The 15,991-nt window shown below is 45.2% G+C and overlaps 1 protein-coding gene across 1 annotated transcript in view; it reads right to left on the bottom strand.

The window, feature by feature from the left end:
• Positions 1 to 579: 579 nt before the first annotated feature.
• The window catches only part of LOC146822318 (uncharacterized), a 389,625-nt gene continuing 374,213 nt past the window's right edge, over positions 580 to 15,991 (bottom strand). The window contains exon 9 of the mRNA XM_085613397.1: positions 580 to 4,727. Coding sequence (XP_085469523.1) covers positions 3,835 to 4,727 — 893 coding nt within the window. The 3' untranslated portion in view covers positions 580 to 3,834. The remainder of the gene's footprint in view (positions 4,728 to 15,991) is intronic.

Raw genomic sequence — 15,991 nt, forward strand, 5'->3', positions numbered from 1 at the left:
AGAAACAATAGCCCGCAAAAAGTTAGAAAGACAATGGAGGTGATATTAGAAAGAGGAAGATAAGGTGCTATATAAAAAGGGCCCTTAATACTTATCATAAGAACATAAAGTGAGCGTGAGGCATGTTTTATACACAATGTATGAAGGATACAGATAACAGTGTCAAAGAGATCTTTAAGATTGTTTCAAAATTTACAGAACTCTACCTTGTGAGGTCAATCTGGATCTATCCATGAAACTGAGTAATGTCTTTGTTGATAAAATTAGAAGGATCCAAACAATTTATTGTGGCCTAATACTAAGAGAATATGTAACTGCCCCATTGCCCAATGTTACCCTCGGCTACAATTTCGGCCTTCTATGGAAGAAGAACTGAATGACTATCTTAGGTGAGAATGTTCAAGTCGGGCACTCCGTCATATCGGTTCCCCCCTCATATTTTGAACCTAGTTGCTGAGACGATTGGTCCAGCATACTTAGAGCTACTCACGCCGTGATTGCAGGCAGGATTAGTGCCAGAACCCTGGGAAAGGGCAAATGTAATTCCCCTGCTAAAGAAACTGAATGCGGACCCTAAAATCCTGTCAAAATATTTTTTTTATATAGATTTTTTTATTAAACAAACTGAAAAGGAAACAAGCAAAAACAGTTCCAAGCAGATCTTCAACATACAACATGTCGACCTTTAGAGCACACAGTACATCTTGTAAGGGCATCATGGGGACAGACCACTAATGGTCATACACGCCACGCATGACAACTTCCTCCCCAAAGTCATTTGTAACTTTATCGCTTCCCCCATCTGGTCTCGATGTTCTTAAGCTCTATATTTCCCCCAGTGGTTCCATATTTTTTGCCACTTCTTAGGGCAGCCTCTGCTCTCATACACCATCTTCTCCGCAAGGTGACACCAATCCATATCTGCCTTCCAATCTGATAGTTTGGGAGATGTCCCTGCACCCCACATCCGAGCAATGTTGAGCATAGCCACCCCCGCAGCGAGCATAAGCCAGGTTTTTGAGTGTATTGGCCATCTATCCTCCCAGGTAATGCCCAGCAGGAGCCAACGTGGCTCTAGTTGTATGTGTATGCCCAGCACCTCAGCCATCACAGCAACTACCCTTGCCCAGAATCGTTGAATCACCGGGCATTCCCATAGAATGTGAAAGAACGTACTGGGTAACTCCTGTCAAAATTTAGACCGTTTTTTCTGCTACCAGCCATTTCGATGACTCTCTAAAAGATTGTGAATATACAACTAACAGAGTTTCTAACCACTAAAAACATTCTGCACCCATCCCAATCCTGGTTCCGAGCACAGCATAACACTGAAACAGTATTATTGGAAATAACAGAATACATTGATTCTAGTTTAGATCTTGCACTCAACGTTGCTTTAATTCTGCTGGATCTATCAGCGGCTTTTGATACTGTTTCACATGAGATCTTCCTTCATAGGCTAGAGACAGTTTGAGTGGGTGGAATGGCTCTGAAATGGCTGGGGTCTTTTTTAGAGCAGCGAAAGCAAGCAGTATGGATGAAGCCCTACCACTCAGAGGAGAAATCATTCAAATGTGGGGTACCACGTGGCTTTTCACCGAAGGCCACTCTTTTTAATATCTCTATAGTGGCCTTGGTATTTTTAGAAGAGTCATTCGGCATCAAAATTGTCTCATATGTGGACGATACGCAGCTGCTCAGTCAATGCTAAACAAATGTTTACATCCTGTATGGTAGCAGTGATGGATTGGCTTAGAACTAATCTCATACAGTGCCACCTGAACTAGACAGAAAACTGCTGTTTGGTCCTGAACCTCTTCTAAGCTGGACAGGCACTTGGCCAAGCAGTGGTGTTCTGCCTCCCCCGCCACAGGAGGTTGCAAGGAACCTTGTATTACTGTTTGATGCACAGCTCTCTTTAAAGTCCAGATAGCAGCAGTGGTGAAATCCTGTTTCTGGATTTTAAGAATGCGGAAGAAATTCCTGGACTTCCTTCCTTTGGATGGCTGGATAACGGTGGTTAGAGCGCTGTTTCTGTCCAGACTGGACTATATCAACGTCCTCTACCAGGGTATTCCAGAGTATATTGTGTACCGCCTGCAGATGGTGCAGGACACGGAAATCCGCCTGCTGTTCAAATTGTCTAAACGTCCTCCATGTCCCACCTTTGGGAACAACTGCACTGGTTGCCAGTTCTAAGGGAGTGACGTTCAAAGCCGTAATGATCGTGTATCGAGCTTTCTCCTATACAGGTCCCAAGTATCCTAATGAGAGGGTCATTGAATATTGTCCAACCAGGGCTCTGCATTCCAGGAATGCTCAGATGATTGCTGTCGCTCGTTGTTGCAGAAAGCGACAGGGGTGTGCCTTCTTTGTTGTACTTGTTGCCAAGATGTGTGTACCCAGCTCCCGCTTCGACTCAGAGCCCTCAAGAATGAAGCGAGCTTGCGAAAAGCCCGGAAACCTCACCTGATTAATCTACAAGTCCAACGTTCCGTCTGTTTTTTTGTCGTAGCGCAATACACTCACTGAGTAGCTGTGTGCTATACAAAATCAAATATGCATTCATTCATATAAATTTAAAAACTCAATGACAATAGCGTTTACAAAATGGAAGAGTCATCTTACCATAAAGGGAAATGTGTTATGACAGATGGGTGAGGAGAGCAGAAAATAATTAACTAAATCTCTGAGTTGTTTGCAGTGGTATGTAAAGCATGAATGATGGAACTGCACAGTCCTGCCAGAATCAGCTTGTGCTTTAAGCCACATGGGTGCTTTATCCAATATTGATATAATAGATTGAGCAACAAGATCTGCTGTTAGCTCTTCCTGTTAATAACCCCACTAACACAAAATGCTGCATCTGCAGCATGACCTGAGGAGAAGCAGCATCCCTACTGGCCCCAGATGCCATGTTACACCACGTGCAGTTTGATCTCTTTTGTCAACATCTTCAATGTTATTGTGATTCTTTGTCTCAACGGGAGGGACTGATAAACATGTGAAGCTAGTAATAAACCAACAACTACGTAAAATGAAAACAAAGCGCAGAAAGGTCTCATCATATCAAAAGTGTGAAAAAGTAGGATATTTGCGATCCAGACAACAGGGAGTTCGAACATTGGGCTCTGTGGTTGCAGGGGGTTTCCTTTCGGTATCAAAGGACACACTCACCACTCATGGGTGTTATACGATTGAAGCAGTCAACAAATGGTGTAACTGAAGCACCTTTAGAGCTATTCGTTATTCGAAATGGGAATTGAACAAACCGGTAACGCCATTAGGGCATTCTCTTTTCTGGGATAGAGAAGTTGTTGCATTATTGGCCTCCGAGTACTTTCCATCTTCTCTGACCTCCTTTCCTTGAGTTATCAAACAAGTCCAGCGCCATAGAAGGTCCCAAACATCACACACAAAATCACAAGAGCAGCACCTGGGTGTGGCATGACAGTGTTCTTTTTTCAATGTTTTGCCATGCTGAAAATACAGCAAATAAAAAACACAGCAATATATACTGCCAAGGTAAAGAAAGTTATTTCTTATTTTAACTCTCATTTCACACCTGACCTCTCAAGATAAATAGGATGGACTTCCTTTGTTGTCTTTAAATTCATAAAGATTGTCTTGGAAATTATCGACTAAAAGTTTACAAAACAGACATTGCTCTTAGTGGACAACGTCCCTGAAAATGTCTATAAGGGATTTGTCTGGACAGAAAGTACCTACATATGAGGAACACTTCTAATCTTTCAAGACTAGACCTACATACTAGCTTTGTAAGGCATCACAACTCTGCAGAAGCTTCACAATCCAGAGATCAGGATTATCTTGTTAATCGGTTTCATCGTCAGAGGAAAATGTCAGTAACTGAACGTGTTGCTCCCACTGCTTCTGTGCCTTGCTGTTTCTTCGGTGGGTTTTTTGGTGATCAATGAGGCTTGACTTTTGCCGAAACCCTTTCCCACATTCAAGGCATATGAAGGGCTTTTCCCCAGTGTGAGTCCTCTGATGGGCCAAGAGGCTTGAGTTGACACTGAAGCTCCGGCCACATTCAAGGCACTTGTAGGGCCTCTCTCCTGTGTGGACTCTCACATGCACCTTCAGATTGTATGACTTTGAGAAACCTTTGCCGCACACCCTGCACTGGTACGGCCTCTCCCCGGTGTGGATTCTCAGGTGAACCTTCAGGTGTGAGTCTTTGATGAAGAACTTCTTGCACTCTTTACACTGGTAAGGTCTCTCTCCCGTGTGGATTCTCTGATGAACTCGGAGACGAGATGACTTGGAGAAGCATTTCTCACACTGGTTACACCTATACCTTGTTTCTTTCACAATGTGTGTCTGGGCTGAATTGGAGAACCTTGGAGTCATGAAGACCTTCCTAAGCTCTTCACTGGTGTGGATCCTTTGGTGTTTGAGAACATTGTCCCTCTCACGGAAGCTCTTGCCACATATAGGGCAGTGGAATAACCTTTGTCTTTTACGGACCGTCTGCTCAAAAAGAGGGTTTGTCAACTCGTTGAAATCAAATGTGCATTCATAGGGCTCATCCACAATGTTTTCTGAAGGGTATCTCTTCTGTTTCAATGGCCTCGGCGGCCGCTGGTACAATTCTTCAAAACACGAAGGAATGATCTCAAAATGATCTCTTAATGATGTCTCGTGCACAGTGAGCCTTGCTGCCAATTCTTCGGGGCTTGCTGCTGGAGTGATGGATCCTTGATCTAGAAAATCAAAAGAAGACGTCAGTCATCCTGGTTTCTATATTCTTAAAGAGAAACACAACACTGGAGCTCACCATCTCGGGGCTGGAATCCTATCGATAAGATAACATCCATGAACACAGCACCACGGTGGGGCTGGAATCCTATCGATAAGATAACATCCATGAACACAGCACCACGGTGGGGCTGGAATCCTATCGATAAGATAACATCCATGAACACATCACCATGGTGGGCCTGGAATCCTTTCGATAAGATAACATCCATGGACGCATCACCATGGTGGGGCTGGAATCCTATCGATAAGATAACATCCATGAACACATCACCATGGTGGGCCTGGAATCCTATTGATAAGATAACATCCATGAACGCATCACCATGGTGGGCCTGGAATCCTTTCGATACGATAACATCCATGAACGCATCACCATGGTGGGGCTGGAATCCTATCGATAAGATAACATCCATGAACACATCACCATGGTGGGCCTGGAATCTTATCGATATGATAAAATCCATGAACACATCACCATGGTGGGGCGCCGCTTCATAGAACCTTGGGGTTTAGGTAGGATTCTCACAATGATATCACTTATGAGTACCATTACCTCAATGGTGGTACATGTGTGCCGCATGGTGAAAGCAGCACCTGCATGGAATTTGGAGTACTTTGGTCACGTGCTATCAAAAATGTACATATGTCCTGTGTGCTAAATGTTGTGCCTCACTGCAAACATGTCAAATATGCTGGTAAACCTGGCACACGGCAAATGTTTTAGCATGCTGTACATTTTCATAGTAGTTTGTAATAACAGACATTGTATTTCACCAGATAATTTCACAACTTGGCACACTGTCCGAGAAGTATTTTCTACTGGAGGAGAAAAGAGAAGAGTGAGCAGGCATTTCATCGCTTCATGAAACATGGGGCACAGTACACAGACTGAATGGGCAGAGAGTCGGTTCTACCTTCTGGATATATCTTGTACGGACGTAAGACTTATTTTTAGTATCAGGCCTTAGAGAGGTCTAATTCACCATGCTTATGTCTGTATCTATCGAATACTGAGCCGTTCAGAGGACTAAGCTGGAATCCCTCAGATCTCAGGTATTAAGAACTGTAAACCAAACACTGCAAAAGCCAGTAGGTTTCGGCTTTAGGGTACCAATACAGAATTATTGGTTTTGCTACTGCTGTGTCAGCATCGGCAAAAAGAGGAAAACAATGCTCCATGCCAATGCTTTTCAGCATTGACAAAAAAAGCAAAAAAAGCATGAGGATACAAGCGCATGCATGCATAATCAGGCATACAGCTGTTTGCATCATGATTGCAGGCTTGCCTGATGTCTTTGTGCAAACGCATCACCACACATACATGTACAAACTGCGTGGTGCATCCATGGAGGAAGCAAATCTTGGAGCAGTGAATGCAAATTAAAAGAAAGGATGTTAAATGTGTTAGAAACCACATTAAGAAGGAGCCCCTGGCAGCTGTGATATGCTCTCTCAATAAATAAATAAATAATAAACAATAGGACCGCAACAGATGGGGCGGAAAGGTGCAGGTGGGATGTAAGGTGGGTCAGCAATGGGAAGTGAGAGTGGGGTGGGCAGCAGTGGAGGAGTTTACAAAAGGGGGTGAAAATCTGGAATGGATGGAGGAAGCAACGGACAAACTGTGGATGGGGAGGACAGAGGGTGGAATTGAGTATTTGAGGAAGGAAGTAACACATGAGGGAAAGAGCAAGAAAACACATGCACTTCCATTTTGTTTTGAAGAAAAATACAGTGGAAGGGCACAAATCACCCAATCAAATGGAGTGTTAGGAAGCCGATGATATTGCCCTTTTTTTAGACTCTAAACCCTCGAGTCAATTGAAAATTTTAAAAATATTCTCGGATTTCCAAAAACTAGGGGGTTATAAAATTAATGTTAACAAGACGGAAATTATTTTAGTAAACTGCACTGTAGACACTTTATTACCAGAATTCAGGCAAATATACAACCCATCCCCAAAGAGGTATTTGGGAATATTTTCATCGGATAATCTGGAAGATCTGTTTTTATTGAACTTTTAACCTCTGTTAAAAAAGGTTGGGTCTCTTTTAGATCGCTGGACTCTATTACCCCTGTCCTTAATAGGGCGAGCAGCATTAATACGAATGTCGGTTTTACCTCTTTTTAACTTTTTGTTTGATGCCGCACCTTGCGCAATCTAGGTCTCCTTTTTTAATAAAGTGGACGCCCTGATCTCCTCCTTTCTCTGGGCTAAAAAATCTCCTAGGCTCGCACGTGACACTTTATACCTTCCTTTTGCACAAGGAGGGTTATACCTTCCAAATATTAGAGATTATTATTTTGCATCCTTTGCACATCATAGTTTTAGATTTTTCTTTTCAGACACTAACGAGGTAGACAATTTCTTTATGAAGAAGATGCTGTCAGAAGTAAAAATAATTGATCCGATTAGAATCACAAAAGATCCAAAGAAAGTTCGTTACAAGTCCCTTCAGCGGATTTTCAAACAGAAAACTCAGTTTTTGAAATTTTACTCCATTCCTAGAATAAGTAATACAACGGATTTGAACAACTTTAACTTTGGAGAAGAGGGAGGTATGGATAGTAAAATATTAAACCTCTGGAAAGAAAATGGCTTTGTGAAGATTGAAGACTTCCTCACCGGAAATAGGTGGAAGTCATGGGAGGAAGTCTCCAGGCAGGTACATCATTCTTACTCCACCTTGAATTGGTCTTTCTGTATGTTCAATCCAAGGCTTAGAGAGTTGGATATAGGAAATCTATACCACAAGGAAAGTATCTCGACAGCTTTGAACAATAAAACTCCAAAAAAGATGAGTATCTGGATTAAATTATTAAAAGAGGACAAAGGGCAGGTAGTCTCTAGTAGGATCATTGAGAGGTGGAAAAAGAGGGAAAATATTGTAATCAATAAGCTTGTATGGGATAAGATAAATACATTTAATAAAACAATTTTCCGTGGCGCGAATTTTAGACGTATGCAATTTTACAATAAATGGTTGATTTATAGAACTCCCTCCTATCTCCATAGTACCTTCCCCCTAGTTGCTGATAAATGTTTCCGGTGTGAGGAGAAAGGGAACTGGAAACATATTGTCTGGGAATGTCCTAAAATTCAGCCATTTTGGAAGGAAATTGAAAAATACCTCTCTGCCGAGCTCAAAGCCATTATAATATTTGACGACTTAGTTCCTGTACTAGGCTGCTCTGTGAACCATACTTCATACGACGAGTCCCTTTTCATAGCCTCTTTAATAGCCAAATCCCTTATTTTGCAGTCCTGGAAAACCGATCAAGTACCAACTTTTCAGGCTTGGAAGGCAAAATTACTACGAATCCAGGGCAGGGAAAGAAAATACGCATTGAGATCAGGGGCACTTAAGAAATATGAGATGTCTTGGAGTGTGTTTGAAATGTAGTCTTTTTTTTTTCTTGGTGTATTTTCTGACAGCATTCAATTTTAACTATATTATCTTAACGAATAGTGTGCTAGACTGTCTCCCATTATGCATTTTGCGCTTTACAATTGCACAGTGCACTTTATAATTAAGATCTGAATAGTTGAAACTAGCTTATGTGGGTTTTTTTTTTTTTTACACTCTGCACTTTATAATCAAGCTCTAAATTGATGAAAAATGAAAATGTCTTTGTACCTATGTGCCTTGTACTGTATTAATTCTATTACAATTGTACTTTGTATCGTTTATTCTGTTTTTATGAACTCTCAATAAAAAGAATTTTTTAAAAAAAGGGGGTGAAAATCTGGAATGGATGGAGGAAGCAACGGACAAACTGTGGATGGGGAGGACAGAGGCTGGAATTGAGCATTTGAGGAATGAAGTAACACATGAGGGAGAGAGCAAGAAAAGACATGCACTTCCATTTTGTTTTGAAGAAAAATACAGTGGAAGGGCACAAATCACCCAATCAAATGGAGTGTTAGGAAGCAGTGATCCAGGGGAAGGGCAAACAGAAGACGAGGAAGGAGTATTGTCAAATAAGAAGTAAACAATATTGACAAGAAAGCCAAGCATAGACAAGCAGCAGGCTGGCCCAAAGCTCAACTATGGGCATTGTTCCCATTAGGTGAGCTGGCTGTAGGGGAGACCATGACACTCTGGTGCAAACAGCATTAGCAATGAGTATGACACGTTTTTCACCTGATTAGGACCACAGTGATAAGAAATGGGGAATAACATGACTGTTTTGCACCATTTTTTCTCAGTTTAATATCCTTTGCAGCCTGCTGCAAATGACTGTACCAAAACCACAGTAAGTTGAATTTGTGCATACCTTCTTACTAAATACTTTAACGATCACAGGAAACTGTAGACTCGGGGCCGTATTACATATAGTGCCCTGGGGAACAACGGGCATGTGTGCCTCCTTTATGCGCCCCCACAACTCTAAAGTATTACAGAAGGGGCCACAAAATGCTTGTGCAGCCCTTTCTCCAATACTATGCCAGCGCCATCTTTAGGGGAGTTTCCATTGTTTGCATGGGGCCATGTCGGCAAATGCGGGAATCACTTTGCGTCTGCGCTCTCGCCATATTACAGATGTGGGCACACGGTAAACGTGCCTTTAGGAGGTGCACTGAAAGAGCGCCAGAATAAGGTGGGACTAGGGCAGCTCTCTTTAGGGAATAAAAGGAGTCTCATGACATCCCGCTGCAGGCGGATGCAGTCACTCTGTAATTCACTGAATACACTGCTCCCTGGAAGCACGAGTTGGCAGCTGCCATGAGGGCAGCCATTCATTGTAATAGGGTGTACTGTCCCTGTTTGCACCTGGTGAACCAGTTTGAAGGAGTGCCAGGGCACAAACAAGGACAGTGCGCCCTATATACAATACCGGGCCAGGTGGCACATGTAGTCCATCCCAGACTACTATGCATAGCCCTCTCCACTCTTTTCTAATGACATCACTTTTGTGGTGGTGTATTCTCAGCTTTGGACAAACTGTTTGCTTGTGCACTCAACTTAATTTGGGCCAAGCCTAAAATGCCCATGCAGAATACAGCAGGTTGTTGCACACATGCACCAGCTCCTTCAGACCCATGCACTAATGCTAAAAAGAGGCGCAAATTGTATTTGCCGTCCTACTAACACGTGGATTAATTAGAAGATAAGCAGAAATAGCCTTGCTTCTGAGTTTGCTTTGGTACTCAAGACAGGATGTGCGTAGTAATAACTTCCCAGGGCAAACTGCGTGCGATAGGCATGCTCCCACACATTATTCCAAACTATTTAGTACACAGGTATAAAAAAACACGTTAAATATCCGGTGATAATGCTTTTTGTGCCCGGTATTTTCATGCTCAGTACCAAAGCACAGGCTAAATGAGTGACAGTGTTTTATGTAAGTGTCCTTAGTCAACTCACATGGATTCATCTACACATGGCACGTCTGGGGCCTCATTGGATATCAGTTCGCTCTTCATTGGACGCACGAGGAAACTGTACCCAATTAAAAAGTGCACTCTCCTCCAGTGGCAGCTACCTTAAAAAGAAAATGGTGAAGCGCAAAGGCGCACAACTCACCATTCATTTGGGAACTCCACCAGTGCAGCACTTCCGTTTACTGTCCATGATCAGAAAACTGGAATAGCTTCCTTCCTGCCCGTGGAAGCAACTCCAACCAATCCTGAAGCTGCTCTCATGCTGTGAAAGCAGCTCCAGGATGGGTGGGAGCAGGCTCACCCAGCGCTCATTTTGAGGCTGGGGCCTGTGCCAGGAATCCCCAGGCTGGTTCATAGCCTTTGGATTGCTGGGTCTACAGTGAGCATGTTGGGCTGGTCGTCGCAAGACGGCCAGCCAATCCGTCATGCGCACTGTAGACCAGTGCTGTAATCCTTCATTTGCTGCTTTCAGCGCCACCCCCAACGTCGCACTGTACAAAAATACATGACAAGCCATTTTATGTATTTGTATGCCTGCTGCGCTCGCAGCAGGCGGGGCAACGCTCCTCCGCTCCTGCTCGGCTCTTCACAGCCGTCAGTCAAAGATGGAGCGCCAGTTTAAAACAGCACCGCTGCCAGCAGGGATGTCCCTGCAGGTGGGTGCAGTGAGTGACGGCCTGGGGAGTCCCGGGACTCTGTTCTTCCCCCAGGGGGTGCAGTCACCAGTCACTGTGCCAGTTTATACGTGGTGCCACCTGTAAACATCTCGATGGCCTGTCTGCCCTTTCACCCAGCTCTCAATACACCCTGAGCACAGGCCATGCACACAGTGGTAGCTGCTACCCACAGGGAGTGGTGGGCGGGAACTTCTGTTGTCGCAGTGACCTCCCAAGCAAGGGCTGCTGGCAGCAGTAGTGACAATAGCTCCTCCATTAAGTCCACTCTCCTCATGACCCTCCCCATATCCCGGTCCCTGCGAACACGACTCGCTGCCCAATCAATGGCCTTAGGAGGCCTCTCAGCTAACACGCAGCACAACAATCATTCACAAAAAAACAAAAACATGTCATAACCCTGCCAAGTGCACCATCCCACAATGAAACAATTCCACAAGTTGTTCCCTTCTCTTTACCCCCTTTGTTCGGGTGCTGGCTGGGACAAACAGGCGACTCCACCAACACAGGGCAGAGAAGGCATGGAAAAAGCAGAGTGTGCAAAGACAACAACTGAAGCCCCCAACCAGGTGCAGTCACAGAAGATAAAGGTGCCCGGGCAATGTCTCCCAAAGTGTGCACTGTCCCACCCACTAACAAATTAAATGCTTTCAAAATTGTTGCCGCCAAAGTAGTCATATAAAGAGCATTAGTGTGCCCAAAGCATCAGGTCAGCAGTAGAAGTTAGACAAAGCAGTTTAGGTGGGAGGTGCACATCACACATCAAAAGCAGGTAAGAATTCCAGCAGGAGCCACAACTCCAATTACTTGGTTCCTGCTCCCTCGAACAATCAGGCCACAAAAATAGCACTGTAATACTAACACGCCTCTCCTCCCACTGGAAGGAGCTGCTGCTGCAACTGCTTTGCTCCTGCCCCCACTTTTGAACAATCAGGCACAGAGTTGCCCTATTAAAACGAACTGTGCTTCCACGTGCCACAAACGACCCACCTGCTGACAACGGGTGGCGGTGCAAATTACATCAACAAAAGTGGCGACATGCATTACATTATCGTAACTTTATAACGGTAAAGTAACGCATGTCGGCGACTTCGTGCACATTAAATACATTCAAAACATAAAGAGAAAAAAACTCACTAACCTTGCGGCTTGTCAGCGCTCCTGTCCGGTATCCTTCACTTCTTCAGCACCGGCCTGAGCAACTCCCCTAACCAATCCTGGCGCTGCTCTCATGCAGCATAAGAGCAGCGCCAGGATTGGATGGAGCAGGCTCTCTCAGCGCTCTAAAGAGCACTGGAGGCCTTTGCTCGGTCTCAACCCCGCTGTCCAAGACAGCCAGGTGGAGAGGCTGAAAGTGTGCATGTCTGGCTGGCCGTCGCAAGACAGCAGGTCACAGGGACATGCGCACTTTAAACATAAGTGCCCTGCCCCCAACTTCCTTCTGCTGCTGCCAGTCAGCAGCTGCTCCGCCCCCGTCCTGAAGCTCGGTTAGGGACGGGTTATTGAAAAATACAATGGTCATACATTAACTGTATTACCATTTGATTTTTGATCTCTGGAGCATGGAGGGGCATTTCAATCAGTTGGGCGACGCTCCTCCGCCTCAATGGAGGAGCCGCCCCAGCGTGCAGGTCACACGCAAATGAGAGGGCCCCACCCCTCTTTCAGACTGTGCAGACTTATCATTTGTGCCTTCGTAATCCATATAGTACAGAAGGGGCTGCAAGCGTCTAATACCAAAGGCCCAAGAGGGTCCAAAAATTAGCACAAACCAGTGGCGCTACCTCTGGTTCGGCACCTGCTCTCCACAAAGTGCTCTGGCTTTCAGTGGAAAGCAAGTTAAAGTAACGTCCGGTTCTGTTATAATGTATGAAGTTTCTGTTTTACCTTCTCTTCTAATGCAGAAAGCTGTAAAGGTTGCAGTAACTGTTGGGCTGATAATGGAATTACCAATAGCTATTTCTGCAATAGGTGGCTCATCAGAAAGTTTTTCTACGCAAGCCATTTGCGTACTTCTTCTCTGGCCCATAATGCCGCTGATAATAACCAGGAGATGTGTGGTATTGCTGCATACCCTCGCAGGTGGTTCGATAACCATGGGGAGTTGTGGTATTACTGCGGGCACTTGTAGGTGGTTCCGATAATCACTGAGTTGTGTGGAATTACCGCAAACCCCCGCAGGTGGTTCCGATAATCATGGGGAGGTGTGTTGTATTACTGCAAACTCTTGCAGGTGGTTCCAAAAATCATCGAAAGGTGTGCGGTATTATCGCGAGCCCTCAGGTGGTTCGGATAATCACCAGGAGGTGTGTGGTATTACCGCTAGCCTCGTAGGTGGTTCCGATAATCATGGGGAGGTGTGTTGTATTACCGCAAATTCTCACAGGTGGTTCTAAAAATCATCGGAAGGTGTGCGGTATTATCGCGAGCCCTCGCAGGTGGTTCGGATAATCACCAGAAGGTGTGTGGTATTACTGCTAGCCTTGCAGGTGGTTCCAATAATCACCAGGATGTGTACGGTATTACCACTAGCCCTGCCGGTGGTTCCGATAATCACAGGGATGTGTGTGGTATACCGTGAGCCCTTGCAGGTGGTTCCGATAATCACCAGGATGTGTATGGTATTACCGCTAGCCCTGCCGGTGGTTCCGATAATCACGGGGATGTGTGTGGTATACCGTGAGCCCTTGCAGGTGGTTCCGATAATCACCAGGCTGTGTATGGTATTACTGCTAGCCCTGCAGGTGGTTCCGATAATCACCGGGATGTGTATGGTATTACCGCTAGCCTTGCAGGTGGTTCCAATAATCACCAGGCTGTGTATGGTATTACCGCTAGCCCTGCCGGTGGTTCCGATAATCACGGGGATGTGTGTGGTATACCGTGAGCCCTTGCAGGTGGTTCCGATAATCACCAGGCTGTGTATGGTATTACCGCTAGCCCTGCCGGTGGTTCCGATTATCACGGGGATGTGTGTGGTATACCGTGAGCCCTTGCAGGTGGTTCCGATAATCACCAGGCTGTGTATGGTATTACCGCTAGCCCTGCCGGTGGTTCCGATAATCACGGGGATGTGTGTGGTATACCGTGAGCCCTTGCAGGTGGTTCCGATAATCACCAGGCTGTGTATGGTATTACCGCTAGCCCTGCAGGTGGTTCCGATAATCACCGGGATGTGTATGTTATTACCGCTAGCCTTGCAGGTGGTTCCAATAATCACCAGGCTGTGTATGGTATTACCGCTAGCCCTGCCGGTGGTTCCGATAATCATGGGGTTGTGTGTGGTATACCGTGAGCCCTTGCAGGTGGTTCCTATAATCACCAGGCTGTGTATGGTATTACCGCTAGCCCTGCCGGTGGTTCCGATTATCACGGGGATGTGTGTGGTATACCGTGAGCCCTTGCAGGTGGTTCCGATAATCACAAGGCTGTGTATGGTATTACAGCTAGCCCTGCCGGTGGTTCCGATAATCACGGGGATGTGTGTGGTATACCGTGAGCCCTTGCAGGTGGGTCCGATAATCACCAGGCTGTGTGTGGAATTACCACAAGCCCTCGCAGGTGGTTCCGATAATCACCAGGATGTGTGTGGAATTACCACAAGCCCTTGCAGGATTACTGCTGCAGCAATTATCAGAAAAGTTTGTGATCCTGCTGAACGGCAACAAAGTAAAGTATCTTGATTATCACGTTTACCATCTTTGGGGAATTACTAGATTACAAACCTTCTGATTGGCTGCTGGCAGCCTGTAGAATACCTGTGGGTAATCTATACATCCCTGGACTGTGATTTGCGGTGGCCAGCCCAAGCTTACCGTGTTTTCTGTGTTGGAGCACCCCTTTTCACCTAGTCCACCTGCGGAGTGGAATGCTTACATTTTGCGAAACAGTGTAGGCAGATTTTAAGAGTCTTGTTTACCCTATGTTTACATTTCAGCAATGTGGAGCAAGCAGCCACCTGGCGCCCTCTTGTGGCACTGCCATATTTCCACTACTTCAATAATAATAATAAAATAATGTTGTTAAGCGCTCAGCTACCCCCAGCGGGGTGTCTCGACGCTGAAGCAGACAGGGGCAGAACAAGAGGTTAGCAAAGCTAACCGGAGCGACGAAATAACCAGGTTTTTACAGACCTACGGAACTCCAACTCAGACTGAATCAGGCGGAGCTCAAGAGGTAAATTATTCCAGTATTGGGTAGCACCCACCTTAAAGGATTTACCTCCCATTCTGGATTTTGAGAATCGAGGGATGACAAGAAAATGCTTGTTATTTGATCGAAGAGAGCTGGCTTGATGGTAGGGACGGAGTCCCTTCCTTAGGTAGAGCGGCCCTTTACCTTTACTAGCTCGAAAGACTAAGGTCAAAGCCTTAAATTCTATTAGTTTGGCAATGGGTAGCCAGTGAAGTTGTTGTAGGTACAGGGTAATATGATGATGTAGTGGTGCCCCGCAAATCAGCCGTGCTGCCGCATTTTGTACTGTCTGCAGTCTACGGATCAGGCCAAGTGAAAGACCCAGATATAGTCTATTGGCATAATCCAGATGGGAGGTTATCAGTGCATGAACCACTGTTTTACGAGTTGCATTGGGCAGATAATTGATGAATTTTTAAATAATTTTAATTTTGCCAAAACAGGCGGCCAACACCGTTTGAACCTGTGTAGACAGGGACAAGTGTTTGTCCCATCTAACACCTAGGTTCTTAATTGAATCCTTGGGTAGGGTAGCAGAGCCCAATTCATCAGGCCACCACAGGCTCGAAGAAAGGGGAGAAGGTTGATTAAAAAACAAGATCTCAGTCTTGTCCGCATTAAGTTTTAAAAAGTTATGCTCCATCCAGGTCGCAATATTCTTCAGGCACTCTTTTAGCGGATCAAAAGTGGAGGTGAGTACATCCCGGAAGGTGAACAGTAGCTGGGTATCATCTGCATATGATATCATTTTTATCCCTGCAATCAGTTCAGCCAGAGGGGTCAAATAGACATTAAAAAGGAGCGGGCTCAGGGCACAGCCCTGAGGCACACCCCACTTGAGTGGTTTAATAGGGGAAGTAAAAGGGTGCGTCCGGACTTGTTTGCGATCAGATGAAAAAGAGGATATCCAATTCAACACTGTGCCCTGGATGCCAATATCCCTAAGACGAT

Source organism: Triturus cristatus, chromosome 6 (assembly GCF_964204655.1).
Source record: "Triturus cristatus chromosome 6, aTriCri1.1, whole genome shotgun sequence".
Taxonomy (NCBI): Eukaryota; Metazoa; Chordata; class Amphibia; order Caudata; family Salamandridae; genus Triturus; species Triturus cristatus.